Consider the following 15941-nt stretch of genomic DNA (forward strand, 5'->3'; position numbering starts at 1 on the left):
GGTAGACCAGTGAATATGATCAGGTAGGGCCAGATCACACCCATTAGATGGGAACTCTGGTCCTGGGATAGCTGCGGGCTGAACTCTGCATCCTCAAAACACCCTTCGTCCCGGGCTGCGGCCAGCAAGCACACCAGGACTTGAGTCTTGCCTTAGGCTACTTTCACACTAGCGTCGTACGACGCACGCCTCAATGCGACGTGGCGACGTACTGACGCATACTGTGAGCGCCGGACAACGGGGGCAGGGGATGCAGTTTTTCCACGCATCCGCTGCCCCATTGTGAGCTCCAGGGAGGAGGGGGCGGAGTTCCGGCCACGCATGCGCGGTCCGAAATGCTGGACACGATGCTCCAAAAAACGTTACATGCAACATTTTTTTGTGCCGACGGTCCAACGCAACACGACGCAACCGTCGCACGACGGGACGTGTGGCAATGCGTCGCTAATGTTAGTCTATGGAGAAAAAACGCATCCTGCAAGCAATTTTGCAGGATGGGTTTTTTCTCCAAAACGACGCATTGCGACGTGCGTCATACGACGCTGCTGTGATAGTAGCCTTAGTCGGATAGGCTACACAAAGGAAGGGTGCAGTCCTCCCTGTCATGACGAGCTTTCAACATGTTGGAATGGAAGACATTCTGCTTCTTCCCGGCGTGGTCAATGTTGACGACATAATTCACGTCACAGATGCTGATGCACAAGGTTTGGACCATCCCAGGCCTACTGAAGCTTGTTATGGGTCATTGGGACTATGGGCCACACGTTATGACCCATTTAGTACATGCGCTCCTGAGTGTTCCGATTGTACCACAGTTTCAGGCAAGCTTAGTCCTCTACCGTATTCATATTAAACCGCATGACATAAGACGGGACACTTCAGGAGTGTTCACTTCCCTTTCCCAGGATTCTCTTACTAGACCAATGGGTTCCCGGACTATTATGGTGTACAAGAGCGTGAAGGGGGAGAACCCCATTGAGGCCTGTGGACCTCTTTGTAAGCAAACAGCAGATATGGGAGGTACCGCTCCCAGTCGCTCCCATGGGACTCCATCAGCATCTTAAGCATCTGCTTAAGGGTACCAATGAAATTTTCACACAAATCATTGGTCTGATTGGGTGATATGATCTTGATACCAGGTGCTGCACCTGCATTTTCTTACAGAGGGCTTGCATTAAAAGAACATGAACTGAATCTCCTGATCTGTAAGCATCTCCCTGGGAAATCCTACTGGAAAAAAATATGGCCAAAATGGCATCTGCCACCTTATCTGCCCTAATTGAGGACTGACGCACTGCCTCCGGGTAACGGGTGGAATAATCTTCCACAGCATGGTTGAAATGTTTTTGAATCTGCCAAGAATGGCCAGTGGCCCAAAGAAGTTCTCTGGAAAGGATCCTCTATCACTTGCAAATAAAGCAGGGGAGCTTTCGAAATAGGTCCCGACTTCACCACTCTTGGATATGTGGTACAGGACTGTTGGTAGTTGGCACATCTGTCTCCATTTTGGTCCAAAAAAAGTAGTAGGACAGCCAGACATTAGTTTTGCTGACCCCCAAGTGTCCAGCCAGCGGATCTCAAGAACAATCAGCAGCAACTCCCCTCTAAACCAATAGGTCTCTCCCTCAGCCACTGCTATTGGGAGTTACAGAAAACAGTCTCACGATACAACCTCTCCTGGTCCCAGAATACCCTCTCCTTGTCAGAATCAGAGACTGGCTTCTCTGCGAGGTCCTCCAGACTGGAATCTGAATGCAGAGCCGCCAGGAACTCCTGGCTAGAGGAAGCCAGAAGCGATGTTAAGGCCCCAACCTCATTGGAACCCACTGAGACTGGTTCTGCTACCCAGCACGATGAGGAGGGTCCAGAAGGCAGCAAGTTACCTGCTTTCTGGGCACTCTGACTACGGTTAACAGCGGAAGATAGGGTGCATCCCTGGGGAATAACGCCTTTCTTTCATCCTAGCAGGCTATGGGTACCGCTTTCCCATCATCCTGACAGGCTATGGGTACCATTTTACCATTTTCACCTGGAGCAGTATTAACCATGGGGCAGCTATCAAGCATGTCACTGTCCGTCGTGACACTGCCAGCTGCACGGGACCAGCTACTTCATGATTCTTGAGCCTGTCCCCATCGCCCTTAGCACTCATTCCTCCCTCCTTTGAGGGGATCCTCGGCAGCATGACCCCACAGCGTGACCTGGCTGAGGTCTCCTGTGCAATGAGACACATCATCGTCATTCACCTGAATCACATAAAGTTCCAGATCTAGAAGTGTCGTATTGAGCAACTAACCCAAATTGGACCAAAAACATTTGTGGGGAGGTGCTTTGACACACGCCCCCCCCCCCCATCCCCACTTCCCTCAAACCTCTCCAGAGACCCCAGTCTAGGAAAACCTGGGACATCAGCAAAGGTTGGTGAACACCCTGAATCCCAGTGAAAGTCAGCGTCTACCCAGGTAAGTTCTTCAAGGGACACCAATTCAGGACAGATGAGGGTTCTTTCTGCATCGGTTTCCTTGAGGCCGACAGTGATGATTTCGCTGACAGTCACTGACAAAGTTTTTATGCGCCCACCCAAATCGCCCATTCCAAAAAAAAGCAGCTGCATTAGCCCCCTGGGTCTTGAATGTTGGGTTCTTCTTCTGCCTCTCTGGGCAGGCAGTGCTAACATGTCCAGATCGGCTGCAGGTAAAGCACTGGCAAGAATCAGATGCAGGATAGGTGCTGGAAGACTGGGTGAGACCAATCCTCCACTCACCACCCCCCCGAGAACCAACTTCGAGAGCACAGGTTGTTGGCTTACCCTTTCCAGCAGGTTCGGCTAATTTCAGCATCTTAGGTGTATGGCTGGACTCACAGCTATCTGCAATCTATGTGGCCATGGCGGCCTCTTTTAGCTCCCGGTCCATCACGAACTGTTGCACCTCCACTGTCCTTCACCATCAGACCCTTCAATACCTCGAAGTTGGTAACTGATAGCCCTTGAATCCACTGCTTGGAGTTGGTTCTGAACCCTTACACCACATCACTGTAGCCATCGTGAAGTCCACATTGGAGTGTCCAGAGTATTTTCCAATACATTTCAAGGGTCATCTGATATTTCCTTACAAGGCTTGACGGTGTCATCGCCTCCATCTTAGTCTTTATGGAGCAACGACCTCCTCCAGAGCTTTGCCTCGTAGCCCCGAGGTCAAGTGTCAAGCCCACTGGTCATCAAGAAACTGGTATTGTCTGCAGGTCTTTTCAAATTCCCTCAAAAATGTGTCAAGATCCGCATCCTTTTCCATGACAGGGAAATGCTAAAGATGGTATTTAAAGGTTTTGCCATTACTGGACTTACTGCTCTGTGAGGTAGATTGTTCCCTCTGGAGTTGGGCTAATGTCAGCTGGTGCTCTCTGTCAGCCCACTGCTCCACAGCCGCTCGCTCAGCTTGGTGCTCTGCTTCCAGCCTCTCGCTCGGCCTGTGCCTGCTGCTCAGCAGTCTCATGTATTGCTGAATGAGCTTCTCTCGTCCTTTACGATCGTCTTCATCGAGATGCAGCAGAGCCGACAGCAGGTGGGGTCCATGACACCCTGTTTGCTGATGTTACTTTCATCTGTATGTAGGACCCCTGCATCAGCACCAACAAGGCCTTGGGTCGCCTCCCTTTCATCTGTGCTCTGGTGATTGAATTGATCCACGTTCCATTACAACAGCTCAGTGATCATTTACTGTCTGTCTGTGGGGTCAATCTGTCTCATAGTACAGATGGCAGCAAGAGTCTCCTTCTGCCTATTGTGCCAGGCTTCCCCAACTGCAGCCATGATTGCCAAACAAAAGACAGGCAGAAACACAAGAGAGGGGAATGGAGGGTTGTAACTGCTACACATACAGTAATGTCACAGGTTTAATTAAACACTGAGTCCAATCCTCAAAACTGCACAGAATCCGCAGGAACCGCACAGCTTTTATGTGACAGGAATGATTGCTCAAACCAGATCACTAATGTTCTATATCGCACCGCTGGCACCAAATTGTCAAGTTGAACAGCCGGTGACCAAGATGATCAGACTGCTGCCACCAATTAGTCAAAGAACCAACAGGGGAAAATCCCACAGATCCCACCAATTTGTCAGGGAACAACACAACACTCGCTGCCTCCAATCGTCAAGACAATTACGCAATTCACTGACGAGTGAAGGACGAGAGCGCGGCTGTTTCACTACTAGGCCAGTTGTAAGGGAACTTCCAGTGAGCTTATGGTATATACACCTCCAATTCCAAAGCATGGAGTGTATATATATCTCCCGATACGCTCACTGCCAACTCTACAAAAACAAAAAGGAACTACTCACTGCCACCAATCTTTTATGCAGGCAGACTGGACAACCGTTATAGCGTATGACTTCTGGGGTGCAGTTTATAGAGCAAGAGGAACAGAGCTATTATATTGTTATATATTTAATCCAAAAAAGGAGGCAGTGTTTATAAAAATACACAAAAGATAATACAAAAGATACAGTATACATAATTACATAAAATAAAAGGATAAACAGAAGACTATATACTAAACCTAATATAGCAGTGAAGCTCTTTGTTTTTGGAAAGTATCAGAACAGAAGCACAGCACACTGTCTCCCAAGAGTGACACTGATCGGAGTTCAGTATTTTGTTTTATTAACACCAGTCACACCTACATAACTACCCCTCTGGTGACTTATAAAAGGGCTGGTCATAGGATGTGGCTCGTTTTTTTAGAAAATGATGGGATCGACAACTTCTATATGTTCGCCTTGGGGGTCCCAAGAGGGAGATATTACTGTCATGTTTCCTATCACAACTTTACTTTTATATAGATCGGAAACAAGGAATGTATAGCATCATACATCTGACCAACATTACGGTATTTTGAAAGTGTTACCGCACACGCCCAATGACGTAAGACGATGCTTTACATTCGCCACGACTCTGAAAATATGCACAACTGAGCTTTTCTCCCCAGCGCCATTACAGGAACATATACTGCTATCCTCTTCCTGCTTGCTGATAACATCACCCTGTTCAGAGGAAGGCCTCTGAGCCGAAACGTTAACATTGAAAATTGCAACATTTATACTGCAATACTACGAATTCTAGGTGAAATAAAATGAATTGCATTGATTTTTGGAGCACCAAATTCTTTTTCTACAATTACGTACAGCTGGTATAACCTGAGTATCTCCTGTATACAATTATGTATAGCTGGTATAACCAGGGCATCCCCAATATATAATGACAAGTGGGATGTATGACATGTGCCCACCTCTGGCGGGGTCAGCTTTTCCACATTACATTCACAGAGCATTCACTTAGCAATTGTCCATTAATCACTCACTGTGTCCAGCAATAACATAGGCATAACATTTCTGGATACTATACTTACAGTTGACGGTTACTTTAACCCTTCTGACGTCCGGGGAGGACACATCATTGGCGGCGCTGCACTCGTAAACACCAGACTGATCTCGTGTGATCCCGGTGATCTCCAGATACTCATCCTCACTCATAAAACCATGTGCTGGAAAATAAAGACACGACTGTTACATGGCTCCATTACATACGATCACACGGGTATGCTTGGAGGACAGCTGCTACCATAAGCAAGACGGCGAAACGGAAGAGAAGGGGAGCTCCGCCACCAGTCCAAGATTAAATTGGGCAACCCTGACCTGTTCCTGTGCAAACCTGAGGTCCTTAGGGTCCTAAGACTGGTTATGTCACCTAGTCCTGCTCCAACATAAAGACACAAGAGGAAACAGACAAGGGTGAGAAACAGCAATCACAACACACCCCAGACTACAAAAAGGAGGAAAAGGGTAACAACCAAAGAGGAAGAAACAAACGGCAAATACACTGCACAGTACCACTCCTCCTGTATATTTACACTGCACAGTACCACTCCTCCTGTCCTGTATACATATATATATACATATATATATATATATATATATATATATATATATATATATATATATATATATATACACATACACATATACATATATATATATATATATATATATATATATATATATATATATATATATATTTATTTTATATATATATATATATATATATATATATATATATATATATATATATATATATATATATATATATATATATATATATTATATATTATATATACAGTGCCTACAAGTAGTATTCAACCCCCTGCAGATTTAGCAGGTTTAATAAGATGCAAATAAGTTAGAGCCTTCAAACTTCAAACAAGAGCAGGATTTATTAACAGATGCATAAATCTTACAAACCAAAAAGTTTTGTTGCTCAGTTAAATTTTTATAAATTTTAAACATAAAAGTGTGGGTCAATTATTATTCAACCCCTAGGTTTAATATTTTGTGGAATAACCTTTGTTTGCAATTACAGCTAATAATCGTCTTTTATAAGACCTGATCAGGCCGGCACAGGTCTCTGGAGTTATCTTGGCCCACTCCTCCATGCAGATCTTCTCCAAGTTATCTAGGTTCTTTGGGTGTCTCATGTGGACTTTAATCTTGAGCTCCTTCCACAAGTTTTCAATTGGGTTAAGGTCAGGAGACTGACTAGGCCACTGCAACACCTTGATTTTTTGCCTCTTGAACCAGGCCTTGGTTTTCTTGGCTGTGTGCTTTGGGTCGTTGTCTTGTTGGAAGATGAAATGACGACCCATCTTAAGATCATTGATGGAGGAGCGGAGGTTCTTGGCCAAAATCTCCAAGTAGGCCGTGCTATCCATCTTCCCATAGATTCGGACCAGATGGCCAGGCCCCTTGGCTGAGAAACAGCCCCACAGCATGATGCTGCCACCACCATGCTTGACTGTAGGGATGGTATTCTTGGGGTCGTATGCAGTGCCATCCAGTCTCCAAACGTCACGTGTGTGGTTGGCACCAAAGATCTCGATCTTGGTCTCATCAGACCAGAGAACTTGGAACCAGTCAGTCTCAGAGTCCTCCAAGTGATCATGAGCAAACTGTAGACGAGCCTTGACATGATGCTTTGAAAGTAAAGGTACCTTACGGGCTCGTCTGGAACGGAGACCATTGCGGTGGAGTACGTTACTTATGGTATTGACTGAAACCAATGTCCCCACTGCCATGAGATCTTCCCAGAGCTCCTTCCTTGTTGTCCTTGGGTTAGCCTTGACTCTTCGGACAAGCCTGGCCTCGGGACGGGAGGAAACTTTCAAAGGCTGTCCAGGCCGTGGAAGGCTAACAGTAGTTCCATAAGCCTTCCACTTCCGGATGATGCTCCCAACAGTGGAGACAGGTAGGCCCAACTCCTTGGAAAGGGTTTTGTACCCCTTGAAAGCCTTGTGACCCTCCACGATCTTGTCTATGATGGCCTTGGAATGCTCCTTTGTCTTTCCCATGTTGACCATGTTTGAGTGCTGTTCACAAGTTTGTGGAGGGTCTTAAATAGTCAAAAAAGGCTGGAAAAAGAGATAATTAATCCCAACATGTGAAGCTCATTGTTCTTTGTGCCTGAACTACTTCTTAATACTTTAGGGGAACCAAACAGAATTCTGGTGGGTTGAGGGGTTGAATAATAAATGACCCTCTGAAAAGACTTTTCACTATTTAAAAAAATAAATAAACAAAGAAATAACATTCTTTTTTGCTGCAGTGCATTTCACACTTCCAGGCTGATCTACAGTCCAAATGTCACAATGCCAAGTTAATTCCAAATGTGTAAACCTGCTAAATCTGCAGGGGGTTGAATACTACTTGTAGGCACTGTGTATATATATATATATATATATATATATATATATACATATATATATATATATATATATATATATATATATATATATATATATATATATATATATATATATATACACACATACTGCACAGTACCACTCCTCCTGTCCTGTATATATACACTGCACAGTACCACTCCTCCTGTCCTGTATATATACACTGTACAGTACCGCTCCTCCTGTCCTGTATATATACACTGCACAGTACCACTCCTCCTGTATATATACACTGCACAGTACCACTCCTCCTGTATATATACACTGCACAGTACCAGTACCACTCCTCCTGTATATATACACTGCACAGTACCGCTCCTCCTGTCCTGTATATATACACTGTACAGTACCGCTCCTCCTGTCCTGTATATATACACTGCACAGTACCACTCCTCCTGTATATATACACTGCACAGAACCACTCCTCCTGTATATATACACTGCACAGTACCGCTTCTCCTGTCCTGTATATATACACTGCACAGTATCACTCCTCCTGTCCTGTATATATACACTGCACAGTACCGCGCCTCCTGTCCTGTATATATACACTGCACAGTACCTCTCCTGTCCTGTATATATACACTGTACAGTACCGCTCCTCCTGTCCTGTATATATACACTGCACAGTACCTCTCCTCCTGTCCTGTATATATACACTGCACAGTACCACTCCTCTTGTATATATACACTGCACAGTACCGCTCCTCCTGTCCTGTATATATTCACTGCACAGTACCGCTCCTCCTGTCCTGTATATATTCACTGCACAGTACCGCTCCTCCTGTCCTGTATATATACACTGCACAGTACCGCTCCTCCTGTCCTGTATATATACACTGCACAGTACCTCTTCTCCTGTCCTGTATATATACACTGCACAGTACCACTCCTCCTGTCCTTATATATACACTGCACAGTACCACTCCTCCTGTCCTGTATATATACACTGCACAGTACCACTCCTCCTGTCCTGTGTTTATACACTGCACAGTACCACTCCTCCTGTCCTGTATATATACACTGCACAGTACCGCTCCTCCTGTCCTGTATATATACACTGCACAGTACCGATCCTCCTGTCCTGTATATATACACTGCACAGTACCGCTCCTCCTGTCCTGTATATATACACTGCACAGTACCGCTCCTCCTGTCCTGTATATATACACTGCACAGTACCGCTCCTCCTATCCTGTATATATACACTGCACAGTACCACTCCTCCTGTCCTGTATATATACACTGCACAGTACCACTCCTCCTGTCCTGTATACATACACTGCACAGTACCACTCCTCCTGTCCTGTATACATACACTGCACAGTACCGCTCCTCCTGTCCTGTATACATACACTGCACAGTACCGCTCCTCCTGTCCTGTATATATACACTGCACAGTACCACTCCTCCTGTTTTGTATATATACACTGCACAGTACCGCTCCTCCTGTTTTGTATATATACACAGTACCACCCTTCACCGCTGTCGCCCCTCGACTAGATTTACACCCCTCCCCACCGATGCAGCCCCTCCACCGGGGTCCACTACCCAAATATTTATGTATAAAGGTACCTTCACATTAAGCGACGCTGTAGCGATAGCGACAACGATGCCGATCGCTGCAGCGTCGCTGTTTGATCGCTGGAGAGCTGTCACACAGACCGCTCTCCAGCGACCAACGATGTCAAGGTCCCCGGGTAACCAGGGTAAACATCGGGTTGCTAAGCGCAGAGCCGCGCTTAGTAACCCGATGTTTACCCTGGTTACCAGTGTAAAATGTAAAAAAAACAAACACTACATACTCACATTCGCGTCCCCCGGCGTCCGCTTCCTGCACTGACTGACCGCCGGCCCTAACAGCAGAGCGGTGTGCTGTACTTTCACTTTCACTTTACGGCGCTCAGTCAGTGTGGGAAGCGGACGCCGGGGGACGCGAATGTGAGTATGTACTGTTTGGTTTTTTTTACATTTTACACTGGTAACCAGGGTAAACATCGGGTTACTAAGCGCGGCCCTGCACTTAGTAACCCGATGTTTACTCTGGTTACCAGTGTAAAACATCGCTGGTATCGTTGCTTTTGGTGTCAAACACAACGATACACGCCGGTCTGACGACCAAATAAAGGCCCCGTCTCACATAGCGAGATCGCTAGCGAGATCGCTGCTGAGTCACAAGTTTTGTGACGCAACAGCGACCTCAGTAGCGATCTCGCTATGTGTGACACGTACCAGCGATCAGGCCCCTGCTGCGAGATCGCTGGTCGTGTCAGAATGGCCTGGACCTTTTTTTGGTCGTTGAGGTCCCGCTGACATCGCTGAATCGGTGTGTGTGACACCGATCCAGCGATGTCTTCACTGGTAACCAGGGTAAACATCGGGTTACTAAGCGCAGGGCCGCGCTTAGTAACCCGATGTGTACCCTGGTTACCAGCGTAAATGTAAAAAAAAACAAACACTACATACTCACCATCTGTTGCCCGTCAGGTCCCTTGGCGTCTGCTTCCTGCTCTGACTGAGCCACCGTAAAGTGAGAGCACAGCAGTGACGTCACCGCTGCGCTCTGCTCTCAGCTCTCACTGTACGGCGGCTCAGTCAGAGCAGGAAGCAGACGCCAAGGGACCTGACGGGCAACAGATGGTGAGTATGTAGTGTTTGGTTTTTTTTTTACATTTACGCTGGTAACCAGGGTACACATCGGGTTACTAAGCGCGGCCCTGCGCTTAGTAACCCGATGTTTACCCTGGTTACCCGGGTGCTGCAGGGGGACTTCGGCATCGTTGAAGACAGTTTCAACAATGCCGAAGTCGTTCCCCTGATCGTTGGTCGCTGGAGAGAGCTGTCTGTGTGACAGCTCCCCAGCGACCTAAACAGCGACGCTGCAGCGATCGGCTCGTTGTCTATATCGCTGCAGCGTCGCTGAGTGTGACGGTACCTTAATGGTGACTGTATATTGAGTGTGTTGGGCTTTGTTTATTGATGTGTGCTTATATGCTAAAGGTACCGTCACATTTAGCGACGCTGCAGCGATCCAGACAACGATCCCGATCGCTGCAGCGTCGCTGTTTGGTCGCTGGAGAGCTGTCACACAGACAGCTCTCCAGCGACCAACGATGCCAAGGTCCCCGGGTAACCAGGGTAAACATCGGGTTACTAAGCGCAGGGCCGCGCTTAGTAACCCGATGTTTACCCTGGTTACCAGCATAAAAGTTAAAAAAAACAGACACTACATACTTACCTTCCGCTGTCTGTCCCCCGGCGTTCTGCTTCTCTGCACTGTGTAAGTACAGCGGCCGCAAAGCAGAGCGGTGACGTCACCGCTGTGCCCTGCTTTCCGGCTGGCACTTACACAGTGCAGAGAAGCAGAACGCCGGGGGACAGACAGCGGAAGGTAAGTATGTAGTGTTTGTTTTTTTTAACTTTTACGCTGGTAACCAGGGTAAACATCGGGTTACTAAGCGCGGCCCTGCGCTTAGTAACCCGATGATTACCCTGGTTACCAGTGAAGACATCGCTGGATCGGTGTCACACACACCGATCCAGCGATGTCTGCGGGAGATCCAGCGACGAAATAAGGTGCTGGCCTCCTAGCTCCGACCAACGACATCACAGCAGGATCCAGATCGCTGCTGCGTGTCAAACACAACGATATCGCTATCCAGGACGCTGCAACGTCACGGATCGCTAGCGATATCGTTGTTAAGTTGTTCAGTGTGAAGGTACCTTTAAAGCGCTACTTAATCGCATTACCATTGTTTGCCTTATCTTGATGTTGGACTGGGAGACCCTGGGTGATTCCGGGAGTGGCTTACATGCCTTGGGCATAGAAAGACTCAGAGATCACATCCTTGGAGTCTGAAAGTAATACAGAGCTACCAGCCAGAGATTCTGCAAACCATCCAATAGACAAGAGAAAGGACTGCAGCCAATTCATCATGGCACCATCACGAGGGACACTGATCTAGGATTCTATAGGATACAACCTAGGGTTTTTTGGCTCCGTTTGGAAGAAGACAGATCTGATCCAGTGACCATCTATGCACCATGGATATGTTTGGAGAAAGCCAGGGTTGGGACCCGCTGGTCGCCTGGTTCCATGGAGATGGTCAGATAAGCCAGGTGGTGACTCTCGTGTCAACTGGCTTTAGACCTTGTATGGACTCTATGGACAGTTCTTGGTCATCTCCCTATGCTTGTCGTTACCCCTTCTCTGTGCGTTCATCCACAGATGGAGTAGCGACCCTGGGAGCTCTGACATCATGTCATACTGGAAATATGTGGAGACGCAGTGATATTTTATATGCGCCCACGTAACCAAACAATTCCAGTCATGGTTAGATTGTTCTGTTTGCTATTGTGTCCTGTGGTTCAATAAAGTATTGCCGCACTGTTTTACCTTAACCCTGTGTTGTCTGTGTAGTGTATTGCCCACGGGGAGATAGAGCGGGCGTTCAGTGGTATGAGCCGTGGTCCATGCAGTCTTGCTAAAGACAGCCCGGCCAGCGGACGAGAGCACCCACTGACCCCGTTTCTTCACACTGGGGTATGCACGTACCATGGCCTGAACCCCCAGGGTAAGACCAAGGCTCAAATGGTCGCTGACCTGGTGCAATTTGAAGCAGACCAAGCCAGGCCCAAGGGCCCAGAAGCCGCAGAAGCCAGCACAAGCGAACATGGTGCTGCAGCAGAGGTCCAACCACTGAATGCCGGCCCGATTAGCAACCAGGGCTGTTTGGACCCCAGTCTGCTGGCGGTCTTGGAACTACTCCCCGCCGATGACCGTGATGGACGTCGGCAGCTGATCTAGCAATACCTGGAGCGGGAGTACCAGCTGCAGTTAGCCCGACTGCAAATGCAGGGGTCGTCCCAGTCCAGCCGTGAGCACAGCAGCGCTCAGATACCGAAGCCCCGGCCCAATCACTTTCCTGTTATGGAAAAGGACGGGGACTTGGACACTTTTCTGCGGGCATTTGAGAAAGCCTGCAGACAGTACCGGCAGCCTACAGATGAATGGGCTCGATACCTGACCCCAGGGCTGTGAGGCAAAGCTCTGGAGGCATTTGCTGCCCTCCCTCAAAAACAAGATGGCGACTATGAGGCCATCAAGCAGGCTCTGATAGCCAAGTACCAGCTTACACCCGAGGTTTACCGTAGAAAGTTCCGGAACCTCCAACGTGGCCCACACGACAGATACAGTGATGTGGCACATGGACTGGGGACCCACTTTGACCAGTGGACCCAAGGACTGTCAGTGACCACCTTTGCACAGCTGTGAGACCTGATGATCAAAGACCAGTTCTTACATCTTTGCCCAGCTGAGGTGCGACAGTTCGTGATGGACAGAGAACCCAAAGACGTGACGAAAGCAGCGCAGATTGCCGATGCCTATGAGGCCAACCGTAGATTGGAAGTGCGGAAGTCAGTCACCACCAGCTGGAGAGGGGGTAAGCCTCCCTCATCCAAGGCCCCAGCGCCTAATGCAGTTCTTTTGGTGGGTGGTGTGGCTGGGAGGGTGTGTGACAACGTACAGCACGTCACGGTGGGAGGCCATGTTGCTACAGGCCTCAAGGACACCGGGGCTGAGAGAACCCTCATCCGCCCCAAACTGGCGGCCCCTGAAGAAATCATTCCGGGGAAAACCCTGTCACTGGGATTGGGGGCATAAGCTGTCCTTTGCCAATGGCCCGGGTTTATATTGATTGGGGTGCCGGGAGCGGGGTGAAGGAAGTGGGGCTGTCTGATAATTTGCCCACTGATGTTTTGTTGGGGACTGATTTGGGGAGGATGGTTGCATACTACGTCCCTGACACCCCTCCTTAATCTGCTGATAAGGGTAACGTTAACCCTGATGATGATGATGATGATGATGATGGGAAATTGCATGCGTTGCCTGACCATGCTTTATCCAGTAATGATGCCTCTGATAACCATTTTGTCCCTAGGATTGATGGTGAAAATGTTGTACCTGTGCCAGCTGAACCTGATAATGATTTTTCTGTGAAAGTTGATGTGTCCATAGGTACAGGAGTGCTCAGCCACGTCGCTCTGCGGGGTGAGACGGCTGAGGAACCCCTAGCAAGGGCAAGTGGCGGTGCTACTGGAAATGGGGAGATACATGGGAACCATGAGGAAGGTGATGCCATGCAATTGACCAGTGCCACCGAGGAAGGTAACTGGCCCATAAGTAGCAATGCTCCTGAGGTAATGGGGGTGGATGGGGAGGTAGAGCCCATAGCAGCGTCGGCTGATGGGTCGGTAGAAATCCCCGGGGACACAGCCTACGTAGCTGCTGTCACCCGCAGTCAGAGTGCCCGGAACGCAGATAACTGTCTGCCTTCCAGACCCTCCTTAGTCAACATTGTGACTGAACCAGAGGTGGACCCACAGCAGGTCCCAGAGGGTTCCTGTGGGGAAGGGACCCTGACGTCGCTTCAGGCTTCCCCTAGCCAGGAGTTTCAGGCCGCTCTGCACACAGATGTGAGCCTAGAGAGTTTGAAACAACTCGCCGAGACGCCCATCTCCGAGACTGAGAAGGAGAGGGTGTTCTGGGAAAGAGGAAGGTTGTATCGGGAGACAGTACCCGGAAAATCGCAAAAGGAATGGTTGAAGGAAAGACAGCTGGTCGTCCCGCAGCAATTCCGGGGTGAGTTGTTACGTTTGCCCATGAGATCCCGCTAGCTGGACACTTGGGGATCAGCAAAACTAAGGCCCGGCTGTCTCAACACTTCTATTGGCCTAAGATGGGGACATGTGTGTCAAACTACTGCCGCTCCTGTGTCACCTGTCAAAGAGTGGGGAAGGCGGGGCCTGCTTTTAAGGCTCCCCTGATCCCTTTGCCAGTGATAGAGGAGCCTTTCCAGAGGATCGCGGTGGACATTGTGGGCCCGCTGGCCGTCCCCAGCAGCTCTGGAAAGCAATACATCCTTACTGTGGTAGACTACGCTACCCGGTACCCAGAGGCAGTAGCTCTGTCGTCAACTAGGGCAGATAAGGTGGCGGATGCCCTGTTGGCTATCTTTTCACGTGTAGGATTTCCCAGGGAGATGCTCACTGATCAAAGGACCCAATTCATGTCTCGCCTAATGGAGGTTCTCTGTAAGAGAATGCAGGTGAAGCACCTGGTATCGAGTGCGTATCACCCACAGACCAATGGCTTGTGTGAACGCGTCAATGGTACCCTCAAACAGATGCTACGCATGCTGGTTGAGACACAAGGGCGCGACTGGGAGCGGTACCTCCCACACCTGCTGATCGCGCACCAAGAGGTTCCACAGGCCTCAACGGGGTTCTCCCCCTTCGAGCTCCTGTACGGCAGGCGAGTCCGGGGATCCCTTGGGTTGGTAAGGGAATCCTGGGAAGAGGAGCCGAACCCTTCTGAAGTGTCCATAGTGGAGTATGTCATGCGCTTCCGTGACAAGATGCAGACCTTGACGCAGTTGGTGCATGACAACATGACGCAGGCTCAGGCTGACCAGAAGCGCTGGTACGACCAGAACGCCCGGGAGCGGACCTACCACGTGGGTCAAAAGGTGTGGGTGCTGGTCCCCGTGCCAACGGATAAGCTTCAGGCAGCCTGGGAGGGCCTGCACGTCGTCCACCAACAGCTCATCCCCGGTCACCTACGTGGTCACGCTTGACCACGCTCGGGGTAGGCGAAAGGCCTTTCACGTCAACGTGATGAAGGCTCATCACGAACGTGAACCTTTCGTCCTACCGGTCTGCAGCTTACCCGAAGATGGACATGCTGGCCCAAGCCAAGGCCGGTGGTTCCATTGAGGACGTGGAGTGTTATGATCTGGTGGCCTAAGAGCAGCATGAGACGTACTCTGGAGAAGGTGGTACCTGTACTGATCGCAGACCCTGAACTTAACACCGCAACTAGAAGTAGCCGTGGAATGTACCTAGCACTCCCTAGACATCTCGACACAGCCGGAGGACTAAATACCCCTAGAGATAGAAAAGGGAAAACTATCTTGCCTCAGAGAAAATTCCCAAAGGATAGCCAGCCCCCCACAAATATTGACTGAGAGGAGAGGGAAAAAACATACACAGACTGAAATCAGAATTTAGCAAAGGAGGCCACTTCTAGCTAAATAGAAAGGATAGGACAGAGTACTATGCGGTCAGTATTAAAACACTAGAAAATATCC

At 48.8% G+C, this 15941-nt stretch overlaps 1 protein-coding gene across 4 annotated transcripts in view; it reads right to left on the minus strand.

The window, feature by feature from the left end:
• LOC143764132 (neurotrimin-like) overlaps positions 1 to 15941 on the minus strand; it is a 971575-nt gene that overhangs the window by 65799 nt on the left and 889835 nt on the right. For all 4 annotated transcript variants that reach the window (XM_077249345.1, XM_077249347.1, XM_077249348.1 and 1 more), the window contains one exon: positions 5410 to 5544. In XM_077249345.1, coding sequence (XP_077105460.1) covers positions 5410 to 5544 — 135 coding nt within the window. The remainder of the gene's footprint in view (positions 1 to 5409; positions 5545 to 15941) is intronic.

This window comes from Ranitomeya variabilis, chromosome 4, assembly GCF_051348905.1.
Source record: "Ranitomeya variabilis isolate aRanVar5 chromosome 4, aRanVar5.hap1, whole genome shotgun sequence".
Lineage (NCBI taxonomy): Eukaryota > Metazoa > Chordata > Amphibia > Anura > Dendrobatidae > Ranitomeya > Ranitomeya variabilis.